General features: G+C 42.4%; 1 protein-coding gene across 1 annotated transcript in view; it reads left to right on the plus strand.

Annotated features, from left to right (window-relative positions):
- LOC126483798 (coiled-coil domain-containing protein 25) overlaps positions 1 to 4820 on the plus strand; it is a 53560-nt gene extending 48740 nt beyond the window's left edge. The window contains exon 6 of the mRNA XM_050106976.1: positions 4609 to 4820. Within this exon, the coding sequence (XP_049962933.1) occupies positions 4609 to 4690 (82 nt within the window). The 3' untranslated portion in view covers positions 4691 to 4820. The remainder of the gene's footprint in view (positions 1 to 4608) is intronic.
- Positions 4821 to 21071: the final 16251 nt, after the last annotated feature.

Raw genomic sequence — 21071 nt, forward strand, 5'->3', positions numbered from 1 at the left:
TGGTTGACCCCATACTTCACGACTCGCCACTGGAGCTCACGAGCCCTGTCGCCAGCCTACATGTGGAGGCAGGTGGCCCTCTGTTGCAGATCCGGCGCCAGTGACTGCTGGCCGCTTTTGCTGCGCATGTTTGTAGCTGCCCAGGCATCCCAAAAACTGTCTCCTGTTCCCCAACTGAGTCATCCATCTTCCGGAATGGCGACCTCGGTCAGGGTGTCCGATTGTGATTTGCGTCTGGTCTCTTCTCTCTAGACTTGAGTTTTTCCCTCTCCTGCCTCATTTCCGGGCCCATGTCTGTATACCCCCATGGTGTGTGCCCCGTCCATGCCTTCAGCTGTATTTGGTGCGAAGTTCTTAACACTCCGTCCCTCCTGAGGCCCTCTGCCACTGCTTTCTTCCCGTCCTTGCACGTTGCTCCGCCGTAGTCTATACTGACAGTTTGATGGTTGCTGGTCAAGTTGGTTGTGCTTTTACTCTTGGGGATCGCTCTGAATGACGCTCGTTGCTGGATGGCTGCAGTTTTTTCACTGTGGAGCTGGTAGCCATCTCTCGCGCCCTCGAGTGTGTCCACTCCTGCCCAGGTGAGTCCTTTGTCATCTGTAGTGACTCCCTGAGCGGTTTACGAGCTATCGACCAGTGTTTTTCTCGCTCTCATCTGGTGATGACTATCCAGGAGTCCCTCCAAACTCTTACCCGTTGCAACCTCTCCGTGTTTTTTATGTGGACCCTGAGTCACGTCGGCATCCCGACTAATGAACAGGTTGACAGGCTGGCCAAATAGGTTGTCGGTGCATCGGTCCTGGAGAGTGGCCTTTCGGAGTGTTATCTCCAGTCAGTTTTGTGGCAGAAGGTCCTTGGTACCTGGGGGTGATGAATGGTGCATCCTGCCTTCACCCAGCAAACTTCGGATCATCAAAGAGACTACCGGTGTGTGGCCCTCCTCCTTATGGGTCTCTGTCAAGGACTCTGTTGTACTCTGCTGGCTGCACATTGGCCACACGTGGATGACGCATGGTTATTAATTTGCCGCGAGTACCCACCTCTCTGTTGCTATGGTTCAGCATTGATAGTAGTCCACATTTTGTTGGACTGTCCGCTTTTAACTGCGCTCAGGCAGACGTTTGTGCTGCCTGATACGCTCGCTCCACTTCTAACGGATGACACTCCCATGGCAGGCTTTGTTTTGAGTTTTATTCGTGCAGGAGACTTTTATCACTCGATGTGAGGGTTTGTGTCTTTCTTTTGTGTTTTTCACTAGTGCTAACTTACTCACATTGACAGTAGTATGTGTGGGGAATGAAGAAGGGCATATATGACAGAAATTATGAAGGAACAAAGCAGTGGTATGGAGGCCTCTGCAGCTATTGAAGTTTTAGATTGGGGTTTTTAGTGTGTCTCTTGGTGGTTGGCTTTTCCCTTTTTTTGTTTCCATGGTTGCCCAGTCACTGTTAACATTCTGTGTGTTTTTAATTCCTCTTTTCTGGTCCTTGTCTATGTCTTTCTTGTTCCATGTCGTCCCTTGTCACCTCCGTTGCTTGTTTTTATTCCTTATGGTTGTTTCATGGTTATGGAAAATGGGACCGATGGCCTTTGTAGTCTGGTCTGTTCAACCCCCACAAACCAACCACTTGTTAAGCAACTAATTTTCACTAGTGCTAACTTACTCACATTGACAGTAGTATGTGTGGGGAATGAAGAAGGGCATATATGACAGAAATTATGAAGGAACAAAGCAGTGGTATGGAGGCCTCTGCAGCTATTGAAATTTTTAGTCGATCTGTAAATGAAAGAGGAATGTGTTACGCTAAGTTCTTAGGTGATGGGAGACTCAAAAGCATATAACAGTGTAGTAGCCGCTCACCCTTGTGGTGAGAACATTGTCACAAAACTGGAATGTGTTGGTCATGTCCAGAAGAGGATGGGCACCAGGTTGAGGAAGTTGAAACAAAGTTTGAGAGACAAGAAACTTACTGATGGTAAAACCATAAGAGGCTGGCTGACAGTCAAAATGATTGCTGAACTACAGCAGTATTATGAGCTTGCCATTAGAAATAATATTGAGGATTTGTTGAAAATGAAGCAGGCAGTATGGACTAACTTCTTCCTCAGGCTGTCAACTGATGAAAAACCAGTGCAGCACCTGTGCCCTCCTGGACCTGATTCATTGTGCAAGTACTGCAATGCCCAGCACTCAAACAGTTCATACAGCCATAAACATTCCATCCCAGAGGCAATCATGGATATCATAAAACCTATTTATAGAGACCTGGCAAATCCTGAATTACTGAAGAAGTGTCTGCATGGTCAGACTCAAAATCCCAAGGAGTCATTCAATAATCTTATATATATTGATTATCTTACAAAAAAATGTTTTTGTTGGAATGAAGACACTAAAGTGGGGGGGGGGGGGGGGGGGGGTTTGGTAGGTTGAAAGTGCTACAACGTATGGGAATTAATCCTGGAACAAACTGCATCAGAGAACTTGAACGGATGGACAAGGTTCGCATTGATAAAGCAGAGTATGCAACGCAGTTGGCCACTAAGGAGTCCAGAAAAGACTTGGGAAAAAGATCAAGAGCATGATATACAGTATGGTGCATACTGCTTCTGAGTGACTAAAAATTAAAAAAAAGCATATATTAATTGAGTTATGGTCTTTTGAAACTTTAGAAGCCGTTTCTGAAAATTTACATTTTCTGTTCCATTTTTCCCTAAATCTCAGAAACCACTTCGAGTAGAGAATTCAAATTTTCAGGGAGTAATAACATACATATCCTGAGTGTACTGAACTAAAAGAAGGACATAATGTTATGTGTAAGTAAAATTATTTAGGATAACGTACAAAAAAAGTACACAAAATTTTAACAATGTAATTAAAAAACTGTATTTCTGAAAGCAGTGGGTGAAATCAGTTATTGTAGTTCTGTAGACTCAGAACATAGTTTAATTTCCTGTAAAAGTTTCATGTCAGTGGCTACAGTGGTTTCTGAAATACAGGGAAGCCAAGTCAATAAATTTAACCTTGTCAGGATGGGGTGTTCCAACTCCTCTTAAATGCAGTAAACATATGATTATTACGCTGTTAATAGAACACATCCTTATTTTAAATCTAGAAGGCATGTTTGTTTTGTCTTTCCAAAATATTCTACTGAAGGTAGTTGTCACACCAGTTAATTAATATGTTAGAATTGGTTATCTACATAAAAGAGGAAAGGAAATTCCCGACAGCAACAATTCCTTACGCAGCAGTAGTGAAACTTGTTGCAGTGTCGTCTTTTTCACCACCACCCACCACCACTACCACCTACCTCAGTGTCCTTTCACAAGTATTTCACACATTTCACTTTTGTCAATCTTGGATGTGAAAGTCAGGAAATCATCATCGCAACAAACAAAGTCCTGGAATTTCACATTTTCAGATATGTCAGTGATCCTACGCCATTCTTCTTCTGGAACAATACCATCTTTGTCAGCAACTTATGTACCAGAGCCAGTATTTGGGAAACAATGTAACACAGTCTGTTGTATGAGAGAATTCCAGGTAGCAACAAATGTATGTTTAGCTTTTAGAATGCTGACTTGTCACTTCTTTCTTCTCAAGAAATGTCCCATATGTATGGGGGGAAGAACCATTTCCAGTACTGTATCAAATGTTGTTGGAGCATCAATAATTACTAAAAAATTATGATAGTCTATTTTTTGTTCATCCTCAATTCTCTCACAAGTTTTTGTGAGTAATCGTTCACACTCCTTGAACCAGTTTTTCATCCATCTTTTTTTTCTGCTAGCAACAAGGTAGCATTTTTACAGTCCAACTTTATGAACTGCAGTACTATTGCACAATATTATTGAACAGTCTAGAGAGAACTTAAGTAATATTTCACAATATGATTGACCATCCAGGACGAGCTTTACCCATAAATTACTACCCTGGGTCTAAATATTCTGATATATTGTAGGAATGGCTGTTAAGGTACACTTGTAAATAGATTTTGAATACTTGTGACTTTCTAACTTCATGTTACATGCCTGCTGGCATATCTCTTCTTCTTTGGTTATTTATTTATTGTCCTCTCTTTTTAGTATATGGGGTGGGCCATAATTCATTGTCACTAGCAATCCTTAGACTCTGTTTTGCCCAAATAGTGTTGGAAACTAGACTAGTGCATAGTACCCATAAGTCAGTTGACAGTAGCAGTTTGAGGTTATATTGTCTGTTTTTATCTGAGAAACAATGAATAGAAATGTAACTACAGAAAACCATGTATTTGTTTCAAGGCCTGTAGATGATGATCTGGGTAAGTGTATGGAATTCCGTGAGTTATACACAATCTGACAATATGCTGACTCCAAGTTTTGCAGAAGCATTATTTGGGGTTAGGTGCCTGGCTGAGTGAACAGACATGACTGTGTCTACTGGGATCCTATGAATCTCTATGTGGTGACGGAGACAACTGATTTATATCCCACCCTGCATATAGTGTGTTTTGTTGCACCTATTTATTTTTTATTTACTTCTATCGCTATATCATTAGCAATAGTTTGTTCATAAACTTCATTAATTTCTGTCTTTCCTTCATATTAATTGAATATTTTCTTATTTTTTAGGAGTTACAGTAACTTAATGAAACCTGAGAATATGACATCAAATAAATATGATGATGGAAATGATTCTGATGATTTTATGTAATGTGCACTGAAGTCGTGGAACAGCTATAGATATTAAGGAACACCATAGTTGAAATTACTTTCGACTATGTGGATACTGTGCAAGTATTGATGTGTTAATATTATGTAAAATAAAACCATTTTCTATTCAATTAATACTTTTCTTTGAAATGTGTAAGTATGTTACCAAACTTGAATATGATGTAACCAGTTGCCATGTCATCATTCTTTGTTGTTCTGAAATATGTAGTTTGAGTTACTTTCATACATTCCAGGAAGATTCTTCAAAGATGATAATTCTATACTTTAGGAGAAAGGAAGAAAACAAATTTGACAAAAGCATCCCAAATCTCCACTGTTGTTTTTCTGTGATAAGTAGCTGCACTGCAGCGTATATGTGGACCTAATAGCAGGACTGCCTGCATGGACTGGAGATCATGTACATCCTTTGTCAATTCACTGATAAAAAGTATACCATTCTTCATATCTTGATAAATTTGGTATGTTTGTAGGCAGTTTTTCACTTTCCATTCTGCACAAAAGAAATTTCATTAACATTTAGTGTCTAGGGATAGGTTGACCAGACAGTATCACCCCCCCCCCCCCCCCCCCCCCCCCCCCCCGTACCTTGCTATCCCTTCTCCTTCCCCATCCCATCAAGATTGCTGCTTTTGCTCTACATGGCAGTTGCATTCCAGTCCGGACTGCTGGAGCTGGCCGTCAATGAATTTGTGTGTGCTTCCTTTTCTGATGATGAAGGCTTTGGGTAAAACCTAATGTGTAAGGGTCTTTTTGGTGTGCTTGTCTGCAGCTTAATGTGTCATCTTTAGAATAAGTAGCAATATCCGTCTTCCTTATATTCTTGATATTTCAACCTGGAGTTTCCATTGTTTGATTTTGCGTAACGGCTTTTCTTCAATCCTACAACACTGTAGTGTTTTCCTTTGTTACTATTCTCTATAGCATTGTTCTTCTCAGTGTCCGTTCTTTCTCTTCTTTCCTGTGTTTACTCACCGCCTTCCAAACTGCAAACACTTCTGAACCAAACTGTATCAATGATCTTGTCCAAACACAGTACACAGCTACATAACCGCGTGGCTTGTTGATGCAACATCTGATGCCCCAACTTCTTTCCACCTATAATTTTATTTATTTCTTTCAACCTCACTTCCTGTCTCATTCTTACGTATATTAACATTTCATTCACTGCACCTACCTGTGCCACACAAACTTGTGATCATCCTGGACCTAACTAATACCCCTCCCCCTCCTTTCACACCCATACTGCCACAAATCATCTGTTCCTTTTCTCCCTCATTTCTGTATGGTTTTTAACATATTTATGTGTATATTTACAGGGTTTCATGCACTTTTGCATTTTTTGCCTCGATGGACCTGTGCTCCATCTTTTTGCACCAGTTCAGAAATGTATCACCTTCCCTGACTAAAACCCAGTCGCACAGCCTGTTTCTTAAATGTTGCCTAAACCATTAGTCCTTCACAACCTTAACATGTTTCTCCCGTCAGCTTCACTTGGTTCCCTTGACCTAACATGCCACCTTCCTGGATGTTGGCTGCCTACTCTCTGAGGGCTGCATCCTCATCTCTGTCCACATTAAACCCACCAACCACAAACAGTATCTACACTTAGACAACTGTCATCAAAAATACCAAAATTTTCAGGAATGCGTTCTGAAGTTTCAGTAGCCCGGCATTGGAACAGTTCCCCCAGCAGGTGCACTACCGTTTGGCAAGTTCATGCTTGGTTACCATGGGCCTCCAGCCTTTGCAGCACCTGTTCCCTTCCATGCTGCATGTTTGTCCTCCTCATATTTTTTTCCCCTCCTTCGGCGAACATGCCTGGTGTTTTTTTTTGTGGGGGGGGGGGGGGGGGGGGAATGTGTTCTGAATTTTCTGTAGCCTGACATCAGAACAGCCGCTTCACTGGTTTTTCTTTCTTTCTTTCTTCATTAGAGAACGAAGGAAGAAAGAAAGAAAGAAAAACCAGCGGAGCGGCTGTTCTGATGTCAGGCTGTCCTATCCTTCCTCCGCTTCGACATTTGAGGTTCCTCTTTGTTTCTTCTTCCTCCTTGTGCACACCTGGAGGCCAGTCCATGCATGCCCCGCGTAACAGGTGACTGGGTAACGTGTAATACCCAGCCCAGAGTCTACAGGTAGGGTTCACACGTATCAGCTAGTACAGGCCAGGCCTAAGAAAGGGGGGGGGGGGGCACCTGAGGTGTTACCTTCCCAGATTTCCAATTGGTCCCTCCATCAGGAGTTTGGGGAGTGCAACATCGGAGATGCTGGCAATTATGGGGGGACTTTCTGGTAATGAGCCAATCACTATCTCAGTCAGCATGGAATGAGATTAAAGATTATGACACTCTTCCAGCTGCACCTCGGTTCCTTGTTGTATCTGATATTGATGCAGGTCAGTCCTTTGCTACAGTTAATCTGTTTATTATACAGAAAGGTGTTGATGCAATTGCTGGCCCTGTGAAATCCTGTTCCCGTTTACATAATGACACTTTGCTTATGGAAACTAATTGTGATTCTCAAGCACAACAACTGCTTGCAGCTTTGCTCCTCCACAGCTATTGTGTTCGTGTCGAGCCCATTGAACACAGAATTCTTTGTATGGTGTTATTTTCACTCGGCTCCTCGATGATCTGACTGATGGAGAAATCCAAACTTATTTCTCTGATCAGGACATCACTGCAGTCCATTGGGTCACAAAAAAGGTCGATGCAACCGTAGTACCTAAACGCACTCTTTTCCTCACATCTGGTAAAGTGGTGCTTCAATCAAAGATCAATGCAGGTTATGAAGTGATCAGTCTGACCATACATTCCAAACCTGATGCGCTACTACCAGTGTGAACATTACAACCAAACTTGCATGTCGTGTAAAACCACGGCCAAATGTGTTACTTTTGGTAGGGATGCTTACAAAGGCGATTGACCACCTCCTCACCACTACATCAATTGCAATGGTGCCCATGCAGTGTCATGCCAAAAATGTCCTGTGTGTCTCGATGAGCGGACTGTCCAACTCGCAAGTTCTTGGCTAGTCGGAAGCCCTACGTTTTACCGTCTGCCAATTAACAGTACCGTTCTTGCTACATTAAGGACATGGCCATGCATGCTTGTGGCCTCAACAGCAAAGCAGCTGTAAAATCAGCAAAGCAGCTGTAAAATTGCCCTGTGTCATGGTAGTATCCCCATCTCTTTCTCCTCCAGCTATGCAGCAAGCCCCCAAATTTTCACCTCCAGTGGCAAAATCATCTGCTACATAACTGGCACTCCAGAAAAGACAGAAGAAATACTCGCGCGAAGACTTTTTCTGTCCCTCCAGCCAACAAACATTTGAGACTTCTTCTGCCAACCATAGAGGCTTTTAAGAAATTGATCAAAGGCAAACAGTCTTCTCCGCCCCGTGTAGGAGATCCCCTCATGTAGCATCACCACGTGATACCCTCACTTAGCTGACTTCCATTTCACTGATGTGCACCACTTATCATTTTTCTGCACTTTAAGTCGCAGTCTGACCCAGGGAGAATGCTGACATCTCCATAGATTTCATGAAACAGGGTTCTCCAGCCTCTGCTCTCTGTAGCAGTTAGTCTTGAAAGTTTGGCGCTCTGGCAGCTGTCATTGTCACTGCCCTTTGTTTATTCCCTCCTTCCCATTTCCCTTTGTGGCTCTTCGAGAACTTGTCCGAGTGTTTCCCTCTTGGCTGACATTTTCAATCAAATCAACTTCATCTGTCTTAACATTGAAGCAGCCACGTTCCTTTCAGACTCCTCACAACTATTCCCATTTGCACCTCTTGTTCAGCACTGCCCAGCTCGCCCGTCATCTCGAGTGGTCCTTTCTTTCTGACACATACTTGAGTGACCATTTCCTATGTGCTCTCAATTTTTGCTAACTCATACCCGACCTGCATTTAAACCCAATTGGCAGCTTTTAAGGCCGACTGGAGACTCTACGCCTCCCTGGTGACCTTCAACGAACACCATTTCTTCAGTTGTGATGATTAGGTAGAATATCTTACAAACGTTATATTTGCTGCCGCAAAACATTCCATTCCTCGTACTTCATGTTTACTGTACCATGCCCTGGTCCCTTGGTGGACTGCTGTGTACTGCAACGCAATTCGTAAGGGGTGACATGCTCTCCACGATTTTAACTGTCATTCTACGATTCTTCGTTCCCTTCCTAAGGACACTACTCCAGATTCACATGAAACTTTTTGATTGTACCTTTGTGTACACTGATGGCTCTCGGACTGACCATGGTGTCGGATGTGCATTCGTCATTGGCACTGACTATTTTTGGTATCGGCTTCCGCAACACTGCTAAATATTTACAGCAGAGCTGTTCGCCCTGTATCAGACCCCCCATTACCTCCAGCAACACTGGCTTTTCAATTGTGTCAGTGCTCCAATTCTCTCAGTGGCTTTCAGAGCATATATGTACTGTACACAATCCGTCCTTTAGTCCAATGGGATCCGAGAAAACTTCCACTTGCTCACTCTTGAGAGAGCCACTGTGATGTTTATGCAGGTTCCTGGTCATGTTGGTCCGATGGGAAACAAGGCTGCTGACGCTGCTGCCAAGGCTGTAGTCCTCGTACTTTGGCCCGCTAGTTTTTCCATTTCTTCCAGTGATCTCTGTGTTGCTGTCTGTCAGCAGGTGGTGTCACTTTGGCATCTTCCCTTCATGGAAATAAGCTCCGGGTAACTAAACGTCTACCGGCCACTTGGCTAACCGCCTCTTGGCTCTTTTGTTGCAAGATCATTTTATCTAGGTACTGAGCACTGTCATTTTACCATTGTCGTTTGTTAAATGGTGACCCTTACCACTTTGTGCTCATTGTCATCAATCTCTGATGGTGTGCCATTTCCTGACCGAATGCTGTGTTTTTATCTGCTTACGTTTGATGTATGTTTGCCGTTTGAGTTATCAGCTGTTTTACTGAATGACGCGCAACCTCTGTCAACCTCATTTTACTTTTTATCTGTTGTAGGAATATGGCAAAGGACATTTAATCTTTAGTTTGGGACTCCGTTGTCTCTGCGGCGTATTTTGTGAAACTTCCTCCCAGAGGAAGTCCGAGTTATTAGCTCTCTTTCCTGTCTTCGATTGGGCTTAAAGTGTAGGTGCTTTTAACTTCTTTTTCATCTTAGTGTTCTAAGGTTCTAACATAGGCATGTATGACCTTAGCTGTTTTTTTTTCTTCTTTCTCTGCCTTTTCCCTGTCCTTAGCTTTGACATTTGAGGTTTCTCTTTGTTTCTTCTTCCTCCCTGTGCACTTCTGAAGGCCGGCCCAAGTATTGATGCATAATAGGTAACTGGATAATGCATAACTCACAGCCTCATGTTGATAGGTAGGGTTCGCATGCACCCTTGGTACAGGCCAGGCCCAGGGAGGGGTGATAGTCTAAGCTATTACGTTCCCAATTGCCAGTTGGTCCCTTTGTATAGAGCTCAGGAAATGTGAACAGTTACCTAAGGCCACAATGCCCCCCTGTGAGGGGAGTCACCTGTTGGAAGGAGCACTCCATCGGAGATGCTGGCAGTTGTGGAGAATTTTTTCTCAATGAGTCAATCATCTTCATCTCAGTCTACGTATACTAAATGTAAACGAAATGAAACTATAGATTCAATGACTCTTCATGCGGTACCTCGGTTTCTCACACTGAAGGAGGTCAGTCTTTTCCTACAGTTAATACAGTGTTGATGCAATTGCAGGCCCTGTGAAATCCTGTTCTTGCCTATGTAATGGCACTTTGCTTTTGGAGACCAATTGTGATTTTTCAAGCCCAGCAACTGTTTATGGCTTTTCTCATTCATGGCCGTCCTGTTATTTTCCTGGAAACTAATTGTGATTTTCAAGCCCAATAACTGCTTACAGTTTCGCTCCTCCACGGCAATCGCGATCGATCATATGCTGAGTTCTTTGCATGGTGCCATTTATGCTCGGCTGCTTGGTGGTGTGACTGAGAGGGGAATCCAAAATTCTCTCTCCGATCAGGGTGTCACTGTGGTCCGGTAATGATAAAAGTTGATGCAAACTTAGTGCCTACACACACTCATTGTCTCACATTTGATCGAGTAGTGCTTCCATTGAAGATTAAGGAAGTCATCATGGTCCAATCGTACATCCCAAACCCGATACGTTGCTACCAGTGTCAATGTTATAACCACACTCCCATTTCCTATCAGAATAAGCCCGGATATGCGTTACTTGTGGTAGTGGTGCTCATGAGGGCAATTGCTGCCTTCCCCCTCTCCACTGTATCAGATACATGTTTGCCTCGTATATCTCGATGAGCAGGCCATCCAGGAGGTCTGGATGAAGGGAAAAGAACCCTATCCTGTTGCTATACTGTATACATGCAGGGCTTCCGAGGCTGCCTGCTCCAATTCCTTCAGGAATTTTTAAGAGACCTAATTTTCAAGGTACATGTGGTTTGTGCTTTGTTGGATACCTTTAGCGAGGAGAATGTGATGCCTCAAGGCACCATCCCAAGTGTCCTCTTTGCTATAGCCTTTAACCCTATTGTGGATTGTCTCTTGCCAGGCATCTACGGCTCCCTTTTTGTCGGAAACTTCGCTATCTATTGCAGTTCTGCATGGACTTGTCTCCTTGAGTGGTGTCTTCAGTGATGCCTCAACCATCTTTACTTGTGGAGCATTGATAATGACATTCGTTTTCCCACTATTGAAACCCTTTGTATGAATTTCTGGCTGTGCTATGGCTTTCTTCCACCATCTTTGTACCTGTGGCCTCTTGCTCTTTTGTTATCTGAAACTATGAAATTCCTGGGGCTCATGCTTGATAGGAAACTTTCTTGGTCCTGCCACGTGTCTTACATGACTGTACTTGGTCCCTCAATGTCCTACATGTCCTAAGCGTTACTTCCTGTGGACTGGATCAGACCACCCTTCTCTGCTTATACCGATCCCTTGTCCATTTGAATAGACTATTGGTATTTCGTTTATTCATCTGCACATCCATCCATCTTATGCCGTCTTAACACAATTCACCATTGTGGAATACATTTGCCTTTTGTGCTAGCTTGACTGAGAGTCTATGCAGAAGCTGCTGAATTACCACTGTTGTATTGGAATGTCGTCGTCCTCAACGGATGCACATTCAGTTTGTCTGCCGTGCTCCGCCTCACATTGTACACCTTTTTTGATGACTCCCTTTGACAGCCAGTGCCCTTCTTTTCTGTTACCTCCTGGAGTTCGCTTTTTGAATCCTTCACTGCCTTGGCTTTGTGTGATGGCTTGTGTTCATCTTGGACTATGGACACTACTCCAGATTTGATCTATCACTGTAGGTTTCCCAACCTTCGCACAGAACTTACCAATAAAACCTTTGTGTACCCTGATTGCTCTAAGACTGACCGTGGCCCGGGTGTACCTTTATCATTGACACCAACCATTTTTGGTATCAACTTCCAAAACACTACTTAATTTTTACAGCAGACCTCTTTGCCCTGTATCAGGGCATACAGTACATCCGGCAACACAGGATTTTCAACTGTGCATGTGCTTTGATTCTCCAAGTGCCCTTCAGAGCCTCTGTGTGCTGTACGTAGTCCATCCCTTAATGCAAGAAGTCCAAGAAAGCTCCCACTTGCTTGCTGTTGAGGGAGCCACTATCACGCTCATGTGAGTTCCTGGTTGCATCGGTCTGACGGGAAATGAGGCTGCTGCCAAAGCTACAGTGCTTCTGCCTCGGCCTGCTATCTCTTACATTCCTTTGGATGATCCTAATGTTGCTGACTGTCGACAGAAGGCATCACTTTGGCATCACCACTGGTCTTCTCTTCACGGGAATGAACTTTGGGGAATTAAACCTTTCTCAACGGCTTGGTTGACCACCTCTCGGCCCTCTCATTGCAAGGAGATCATTTTAGCGAGGTTGCGTATTGGGCACTGTCAAGTAAGCCATCGCCATTTGTTACTTGGTGATCCCCCACCACAATGTGCTCATTGTCATCAACCTTTGACGGTTCACCATTTGCTAACCTAATGCCCTTTTTTTAATCACTTACATTCTAATGTATGTTTGACATTTGAGGTATCGGTCATTTACAGGCTGTTGATTGTCTCTAAAGCTTATTTTGTGGATCTTCCTCCAAGGGCAAATCGTCATTTTTTTGCTTTCTTTCCTCCCATCGATCGGACTTAACACTCGAGTGCACATGTGGGCTACATGTGTAGTCCAGCAAGTAAAACGGTCGTTTATTTTCAACAATTGACGTGCTGCAATGGCATTGTTTCATGTATTCCTCATGTATGAATCCCAGTTCTCACTAGGGTGTGCCAACTCCTGTGGCACAAAATGTGTAAATAAATTTTAATTGAAGTCTGTGGGCCCTGACGTAATGCTTCAGAACTGTAAGAAATATTATACTCCAAGCAAAAATCTTATGACTTGATGAGCAGTTAGTCGCTTTCAAGGAACGTTGAGGTTTCATGACGTACATGCGAAACAAACCAGCAAAGTTGGGTATAAAGATCATTATGGTGGTCGACATAAAGTGTCCACATGCGAATAACTTTGAGATTTACATAGGCATGCAACCATAGAGAGAATCAGACAAAGTGCGTGATATCGTCTATCAAATTCCAAGTCCATTATATGGCCTGGGATGCAATATCACTGTGGACAAATGGTTTATTAGCGTGCCTACGCTCAAAGAACTGTTGATTCACAAGATTATGGCCGTAGGACCACTGAGAAAGAATAAACTACAAGTACCTGAATTGTTGAGACCAACACAAAACCGAGAAATAAATGAATCCATTTTCGGGTTTCAACATAATTGCACGCTAGTCAGTTACGTGCCAAAGCGAAATAAAATATTTTTCTTGTTGTATACACTTCACAATGATGACAAAATCGATGCTGCTAGTGGCGAAGCTAGAAAACCAGAAATCATCACATTTTATAAACAAAGTGAAGTGTCGATATTTTTGATAAAATGTGTATGCAATACAGTGTTACTCGAAACAGTTGCCGATGGCCTCTCACATTGCTTTACAGTGTTGTCAACATGGCGGGCATAAATGGTCTTGTGGTATACCAGATGAACAGCTTTAAACTGAAAGTCGTCTGCTATCACTACCTACAAGAAGTTGGATTTGCACTTGCAAGACCTTCTATTGAGCGTTGAATATCATAGCAAAACAAACTCAGAGCTATCAGACTGAAAGGCAGACTACTCATTGCACTTCCAGAATAACTCATGCAGCCTGTTAAACTTACTCATTGAGGAGTTGGCCAGTTTTCTTTATGTAGCAGGGCTTGCCATTGCAGAACATGTAAACAATGCAGCAGATGTGATCATCAGGCTGTGTATTGCCTTGAATGAATGTATGCCAGTTGAATAAAGATGATCATGAAAAATTGTTTGTTGGTTCCAGTAGAATATCAGAAATCAGGAAACTAATAAGTAATATATTGAAACTAAAATTATGTGAGCATCATCAAAACTGATGCTTGAACACTGATTTTTGTCAAAGAGTTTTTATTTCTTTGTCTGCGATAGTTAAAAAGTTAAATGTAAGTAATATTGTATGTAAAGGTGATAAAAATCAGGATGTTTGGTATTAATACAAGGTTTTTTCTTTATATAAAGTCATAATTTGTAAATAACTTAATTTCTTGTAATACATATGTAGCCCGCACTCTTGTGTTAACACATAGTCACTTTTAACTTCTATTACTATTGGTGTTCTAAGGTTATGAAATAGGTGCTTATGACCTCAGCTGAGGATCCTCCCACTGTTGCAGTAAATGAAACTTCCAAATTTACTGGAACCAATAAAACAATATGTTGTAATAGACTTATATATTAGTTGTGAATAAAGCTGAGCAAGCCACTTTCCTTAGAGCCATCAACACTCACAATTTGCAAACCGTCTGCAATGACATAATAGCCAAAAACAGGGACCTGGCAGGTAAAAACCATGAGGAAACAGATGTCAGTTCTCATCCATGTGGTAATATTGGTCACCATTATTGACCCAAAGCAGAATTTGAAGAGCCTACAGAACCTAAAACTGCATGCTTCACTGTGTTTGTATCTTCAGAAGGCAGTTATATTGAACACTTGTGCAATAGTTCATCAGGTTCGTGGAGAACATAGTTAATTTAGTGTTAACTGGTCATTTAAATCGTTACAGTTATATTAACAACACGTAAAAATGAGAGCATATAAGTGATAAGTAATATTAATAAATCACATGACTGGACTTGTTCATTTCTCAAACTTGCTATTAAAATTTTCTATGCGACTTTACATGGTGAAGGATTATGCCTCAAACAGTCTCTAATATTTTCAGTTACAGCATTTATCAAATTCCAAACAAATTCAAACAGTCTCTAATATTTTCAGTTACAGCATTTATCAAATTCCACTTTTTGATACAGTATTAGCAATAAATGAAAAGTATCAGAGACAGGAAAATCCACTGTGACACATCCAAAATGATAATATAGTTTCTAAACATTCACCGTCTATTGGAACTGTTCATATGCAGGTAGTTTGGTTCATGGACCTATTCAAAAATTCCTTCCACATATTCAGACTGAAATACACCATTCTGTAGTGCTGTAGGATTTACAGTGCCACTCCTTTCCTCATAATTTTTCTCCACACCTACATAATTTTTATGTACCTAATTCAAACATCATTTTCCATACCTTCATGCTGTTGAAATAATTTAGGGAAATGACTACCTGGGTTCCTTAACACTTTTCTGTAACATACCGTACATTCCAGTCCTGCCCTACAAACTTAGTTTTATGATTGGAGAAAATGTCACAATACTTAGCCAATTGAATGCTAACCATTCTCTTCAACTCCTCTACTTGTCCAAAAACTGTTGGGCAGCACCAGTTAAGAGCATTATTTAAATTACCCTTTGCAAGTCGTCATAGGGAACAGTCATTTCATTTTTCATTTGTGTACATTGATTTGCTCTCCGCTGGCACTAAATATCTAGGCATAGTAATCTTGGAAGTGCCATGTACAGCTGTAAAGATTTAACTGATGGTAATGTGTTCCTAATATGGAAGCTTAGCTTTGCCAGCAAATATGATCTAGATCTACATCCATACTCTACAAACTTCTGTCAGAGGTCCATGTGAGCAATAGATAGGCGGTTTTAGTCCTATTCTGGCAGTTTATGGTGACTAGAGGGAGCAGTTAAAACCAATCTCACTATATTTTCACTCCCACAAACAAGACACCACATAAATGATTCATTTTTTTTAAACCCAACAATTAGTGGTCCAACAGATACTCTTACATACTTTATAACAAATACAATCTAGAAAGCTCTAGCAAGTCCACCATCCGGACCTCACGAAAGTAAGTGAATTAATAAGTGTCTTCTTTTCTTTAACAAAATTCAACTGTTCTCAATAATGACTGACGTAGCACTGTCACGCAGTACGACGCGTTTGCTGCTTGTACTGGGTGTGTAACTTCTGAGGTGAGCACTGCGACTACCTGCCCTACCAATACACGCCAGTCCTGCACACATAATCATGGCGCAGTAGACACAGTTCCATTTTCACACACTCATCTTTAAAATAATGCGTGTTCGAGATGGTGGAAATATGAGTGTCTCTAGAATTGAAATTCTGGAGGCACTACACTATTTTATACTTGTCCCACACTGTTGAGCAGTATTCTAGAATGGGCTGCAAGAGTGATTTGCAAGCAATTTTTTTTGTAGACCGATTGCACTTCCCCAGTATTCTACAATAAACTGAAATGTACCATCTACTCACAACTGAGTCTATATGATTATTCCATTTCATATCCTTTCAAAGTATTACTGAGATATTTGTACAAGTTGGTAGAGCCCAAACGTGAGTCATTGATATTATAGTCTTAGGACACCATGTTTTTTCATTTTGGAAAGTGCACAACTTTACATTTCTGAACATTTAAAGCAAGTTGCCAATCTTTGCTCTACTTTCAAATCTTATCAGAATCTGATTAAATATTTATGCAGCTTCTTTCAGAGAGTACTTCATTATAGATAACTGCATCATCTGCAAAAAGACTGATTTTACTATTAATATTGTGTGCAAGGTCATTAATGTACAACGTGAACAGCAAGAGTCCCAACACACTTCCCTGACGTTACTTGTACATCTGACGATGACTCTCCATCCAAGATAACATGTTGCGTCCTCCCTACCAAAAAGTCCTCAGTCTAGTCACAAATTTCAATCAATAACCCCCATGATCATACTTTTGACAATAAGCATAAGTCTGTACTAGTCAAATGCTTTTCACAAAACAAGAAACACTGTATCTACCATGACTGCCTTTATCCAAAGTTTTCAGTATGTCGTGAGAAAACTGCAAGTTGGGTTTCACATGATTGAAGTTTTCGGAATCAGAACTGTTAAAGATACCTCATATGTTAGAACTCGGACTATGTTCTAAGATTCTGCAACCAATCAACGTCAAAGGTATTGGATGGTAGTTTTGTGGATCACTTCTATTTATTTATTTGTCCAAGAATCATTTTACTATATTGTTTGTACATGTGATGTAGGACAGTGTTAAACCTAGTTTATTTACAATACAGTAGTCATTTTGACTACACTGATGACATAATCAAAATACATAATAATGTAGGTTGGTGTACTACATTGCTTCCACATGTGATAATAGTTATTAAGTGATATGACATGATAAGCACAATGTAAACTGTATTATGAATTGACAGTTAGTACAATTTTTTAAATATGGTTTACTTTTTACAATGTCCCTTAAATTCAGACAAAGAATAGAAGCTGTGGTCAAGCAAGACCTGTTTTAACTTTATTTTAAATGCATTTAATGTTGGTATGCATTTCAGATAAGAAAGCAAATTGTTATATAACATAGCTTCACAGGATCAACATAGCCCAGCTTTATCCAACACTTTTTCGCCTTTTTTCACAACAGATCTCCAGTTATTTTCATTTTCATTTCCACTTCATGTTAGATCTCTGCCCAAACTCTTTGCCTCTGTATATGTCTGCTTGTGTATGGATATGTGTGTGTGTGCGAGTGTATACCCATCCTTTTTTCCCCCGAAGGTAAGTCTTTCCGCTCCCGGGATTGGAATGACTTCTTACCCTCTCCCTTAAAACCCATATCCTTTCGTCTTTCCCTCTCCTTCCCTCTTTCCTGATGAGGCAACAGTTTGTTGCGAAAGCTTGAAGTTTGTGTGTATGTATGTGTCTGTGTTTCTATCGACCTGCCAGCGCTTTCGTATGCTAAGTCACATCATCTTTGTTTTTAATTATATTTTCCCGCGTGGAATGTTTCCCTATATATATATATATACTCATATTCGCAACAGTTTGTTGCGAAAGCTTGAATTTTGTGTGTATGTATGTGTCTGTGTTTATATATATATATATATATATATATATATATATATATATATATATATAAACACAAACAGACACATACATACATACACACAAAATTCAAGCTTTCGCAACAAACTGTTGCCTCATCAGGAAAGAGGGAAGGACGAAAGGAAGTGGGTTTTAAGGGAGAGGGTAAGGAGTCATTCCAATCCCGGGAGCGGAAAGACTTACCTTAGGGGGAAAAAAGGACAGGTACACACATATCCATCCGCACATACACCGACACAAGCAGACATTTGTAAAGGCAAAGAGTTTGGGCAGAGATGTCAGTCGAGGCGGAAGTACAGAGGCAAAGATGTTGTTGAAAGACAGGTGAGGTATGAGCGGCGGCAAATTGAAATTAGCGGAGATTGAGGCCTGGCGGATAACGAGAAGAGAGGATATACTGAAGGGCAAGTTCCCATCTCCGGAGTTCTGACAGGTTGGTGTTAGTGGGAAGTATCCAGATAACCTGGACGGTGTAACACTGTGCCAAGATGTGCTGGCCGTGCACCAAGGCATGTTTAGCCACAGGGTGATCCTCATTAACAACAAACACTGTCTGCCTGTGTCCATTCATGCGAATGGACAGTTTGTTGTTGGTCATTCCCACATAGAATGCGTCACAGTGTAGGCAGGTCAGTTGGTAAATCACGTGGGTGCTTTCACATGTGGCTCTGCCTTTGATCGTGTACACCTTCCGGGTTACAGGACTGGAGTAGGTGGTGGTGGGAGGGTGCATGGGACAGGTTTTACACCGGGGGCAGTTACAAGGATAGGAGCCAGAGGGTAGGGAAGGTGGTTAGGAGATTTCATAGGGATGAACTAAGAGGTTACGAAGGTTAGGTGGATGGCGGAAAGACACTCTTGGTGGAGTGGGGAGGATTTCATGAAGGATGGATCTCATTTCAGGGCAGGATTTGAGGAAGTCGTATCCCTGCTGGAGAGCCACATTCAGAATCTGATCCAGTCCCAGAAAGTAACCTGTCACAAGTGGGGCACTTTTGGGGTTCTTCTGTGGGAGGTTCTGGGTTTGAGGAGATGAGGAAGTGGCTCTGGTTATTTGCTTCTGTACCAGGTCGGGAGGGTAGTTGCGGGATGCGAAAGCTGTTTTCAGGTTGTTGGTGTAATGGTTCAGGGATTCCGGACTGGAGCAGATTCGTTTGCCACGAAGACCTAGGCTGTAGGGAAGGGACCGTTTGATGTGGAATGGGTGGCAGCTGTCATAATGGAGGTACTGTTGCTTTTTGGTGGGTTTGATGTGGACGGACCTGTGAAGCTGGCCATTGGACAGGTGGAGGTCAACGTCAAGGAAAGTGGCACGGGATTTGGAGTAGGACCAGGTGAATCTGATGGAACCAAAGGAGTTGAGGTTGGAGAGGAAATTCTGGAGTTCTTCTTCACTGTGAGTCCAGATCATGAAGATGTCATCAATAAATCTGTACCAAACTTTGGGTTGGCAGGCCTGGGTAACCAAGAACGCTTCCTTTAAGCGACCCATGAATAGGTTGGCATACGAGGGAGCCATCCTGGTTACCCATGACTGTTCCCTTTAATGTTGGTATGTCTGGCCTTCGAAAGTGAAGAAGTTGTGGGTCAGGATGAAGCTGGCTAAGGTAATGAGGAAAGAGGTTTTAGGTAGGGTGGCAGATGATCGGCGTGAAAGGAAGTGCTCCATCGCAGCGAGGTCCTGGACGTGTGGAATATTTGTGTATAAGGAAGTGGCATCAATGGTTACAAGGATGGTTTCCGGGGGAACAGACTGGGTAAGGATTCCAGGCATTCGAGAAAGTGGTTGGTGTCTTTGATGAAGGATTGGAGACTGCCTACGTATATCAACACCTTCAACCCATTACATGCAGTCTCCCATCCTTCATCAAAGACACCAACCACTTTCTCGAACGCCTGGAATCCTTACCCAGTCTGTTACCCCCGGAAACCATCCATGTAATCATTGATGCCACTTCCTTATACACAAATATTCCGCACGTCCAGGACCTCGCTGCGATGGAGCACTTCCTTTCACGCCGATCACCTGCCACCCTACCTAAAACCTCTTTCCTCATTACCTTAGCCAGCTTCATCCTGACCCACAACTTCTTCGCTTTCGAAGGCCAGACATACCAACAATTAAAGAGAACAGCCATGGGTACCAGGATGGCCCCCTTGTACGCCAACCTATTCATGGGTGGCTTAGAGGAAGTGTTTTTGGTTACCCAGGCCTGCCAACCCAAAGTTTGGTACAGATTTATTGATGACATCTTCATGATCTGGACTCACAGTGAAGAAGAACTCCAGATTTCCTCTCTAACCCCAACTCCTTTGGGTCCATCAGATTCACCTGGTCCTACTCCAAATCCCGTGCCACTTTCCTTGACGTTGACCTCCACCTGTCCAATGGCCAGCTTCACATGTCTGTCCACATCAAACCCACCAACAAGCAACAGTACCTCCATTATGACAGCTGCCACCCATTCCACATCAAACGGTCCCTTCCCTACAGCCTAGGTCTTCGTGGCAAACGAATCTGCTCCAGTCCGGAATCCCTGAACCATTACACCAACAACCTGAAAACAGCTTTCGCATTCCGGCAACTACCCTCCCGACCTGGTACAGAGGCAAATAACCAGAGCCACTTCCTCATCTCCTCAAACCCAGAACCTCCCACAGAACAACCCCAAAAGTGCCCCACTTGTGACAGGTTACTTTCTGGGACTGGATCAGATTCTGAATGTGGCTCGCCAGCAGGGATACGACTTCCTCAAATCCTGCCCTGAAATGAGATCCATCCTTCATGAAATCCTCCCCACTCCACCAAGAGTGTCCTTCCGCCATCCACCTAACCTTCGTAACCTCTTAGTTCATCCCTATGAAATCCCCAAACCACCTTCCCTACAATCTGGCTCCTACCCTTGTAACCGCTCCCGGTGTAAAACCTGTTCCATGCACCC

This window comes from Schistocerca serialis, chromosome 6 (genome assembly GCF_023864345.2).
Source record: "Schistocerca serialis cubense isolate TAMUIC-IGC-003099 chromosome 6, iqSchSeri2.2, whole genome shotgun sequence".
NCBI classification, from domain to species: Eukaryota; Metazoa; Arthropoda; class Insecta; order Orthoptera; family Acrididae; genus Schistocerca; species Schistocerca serialis.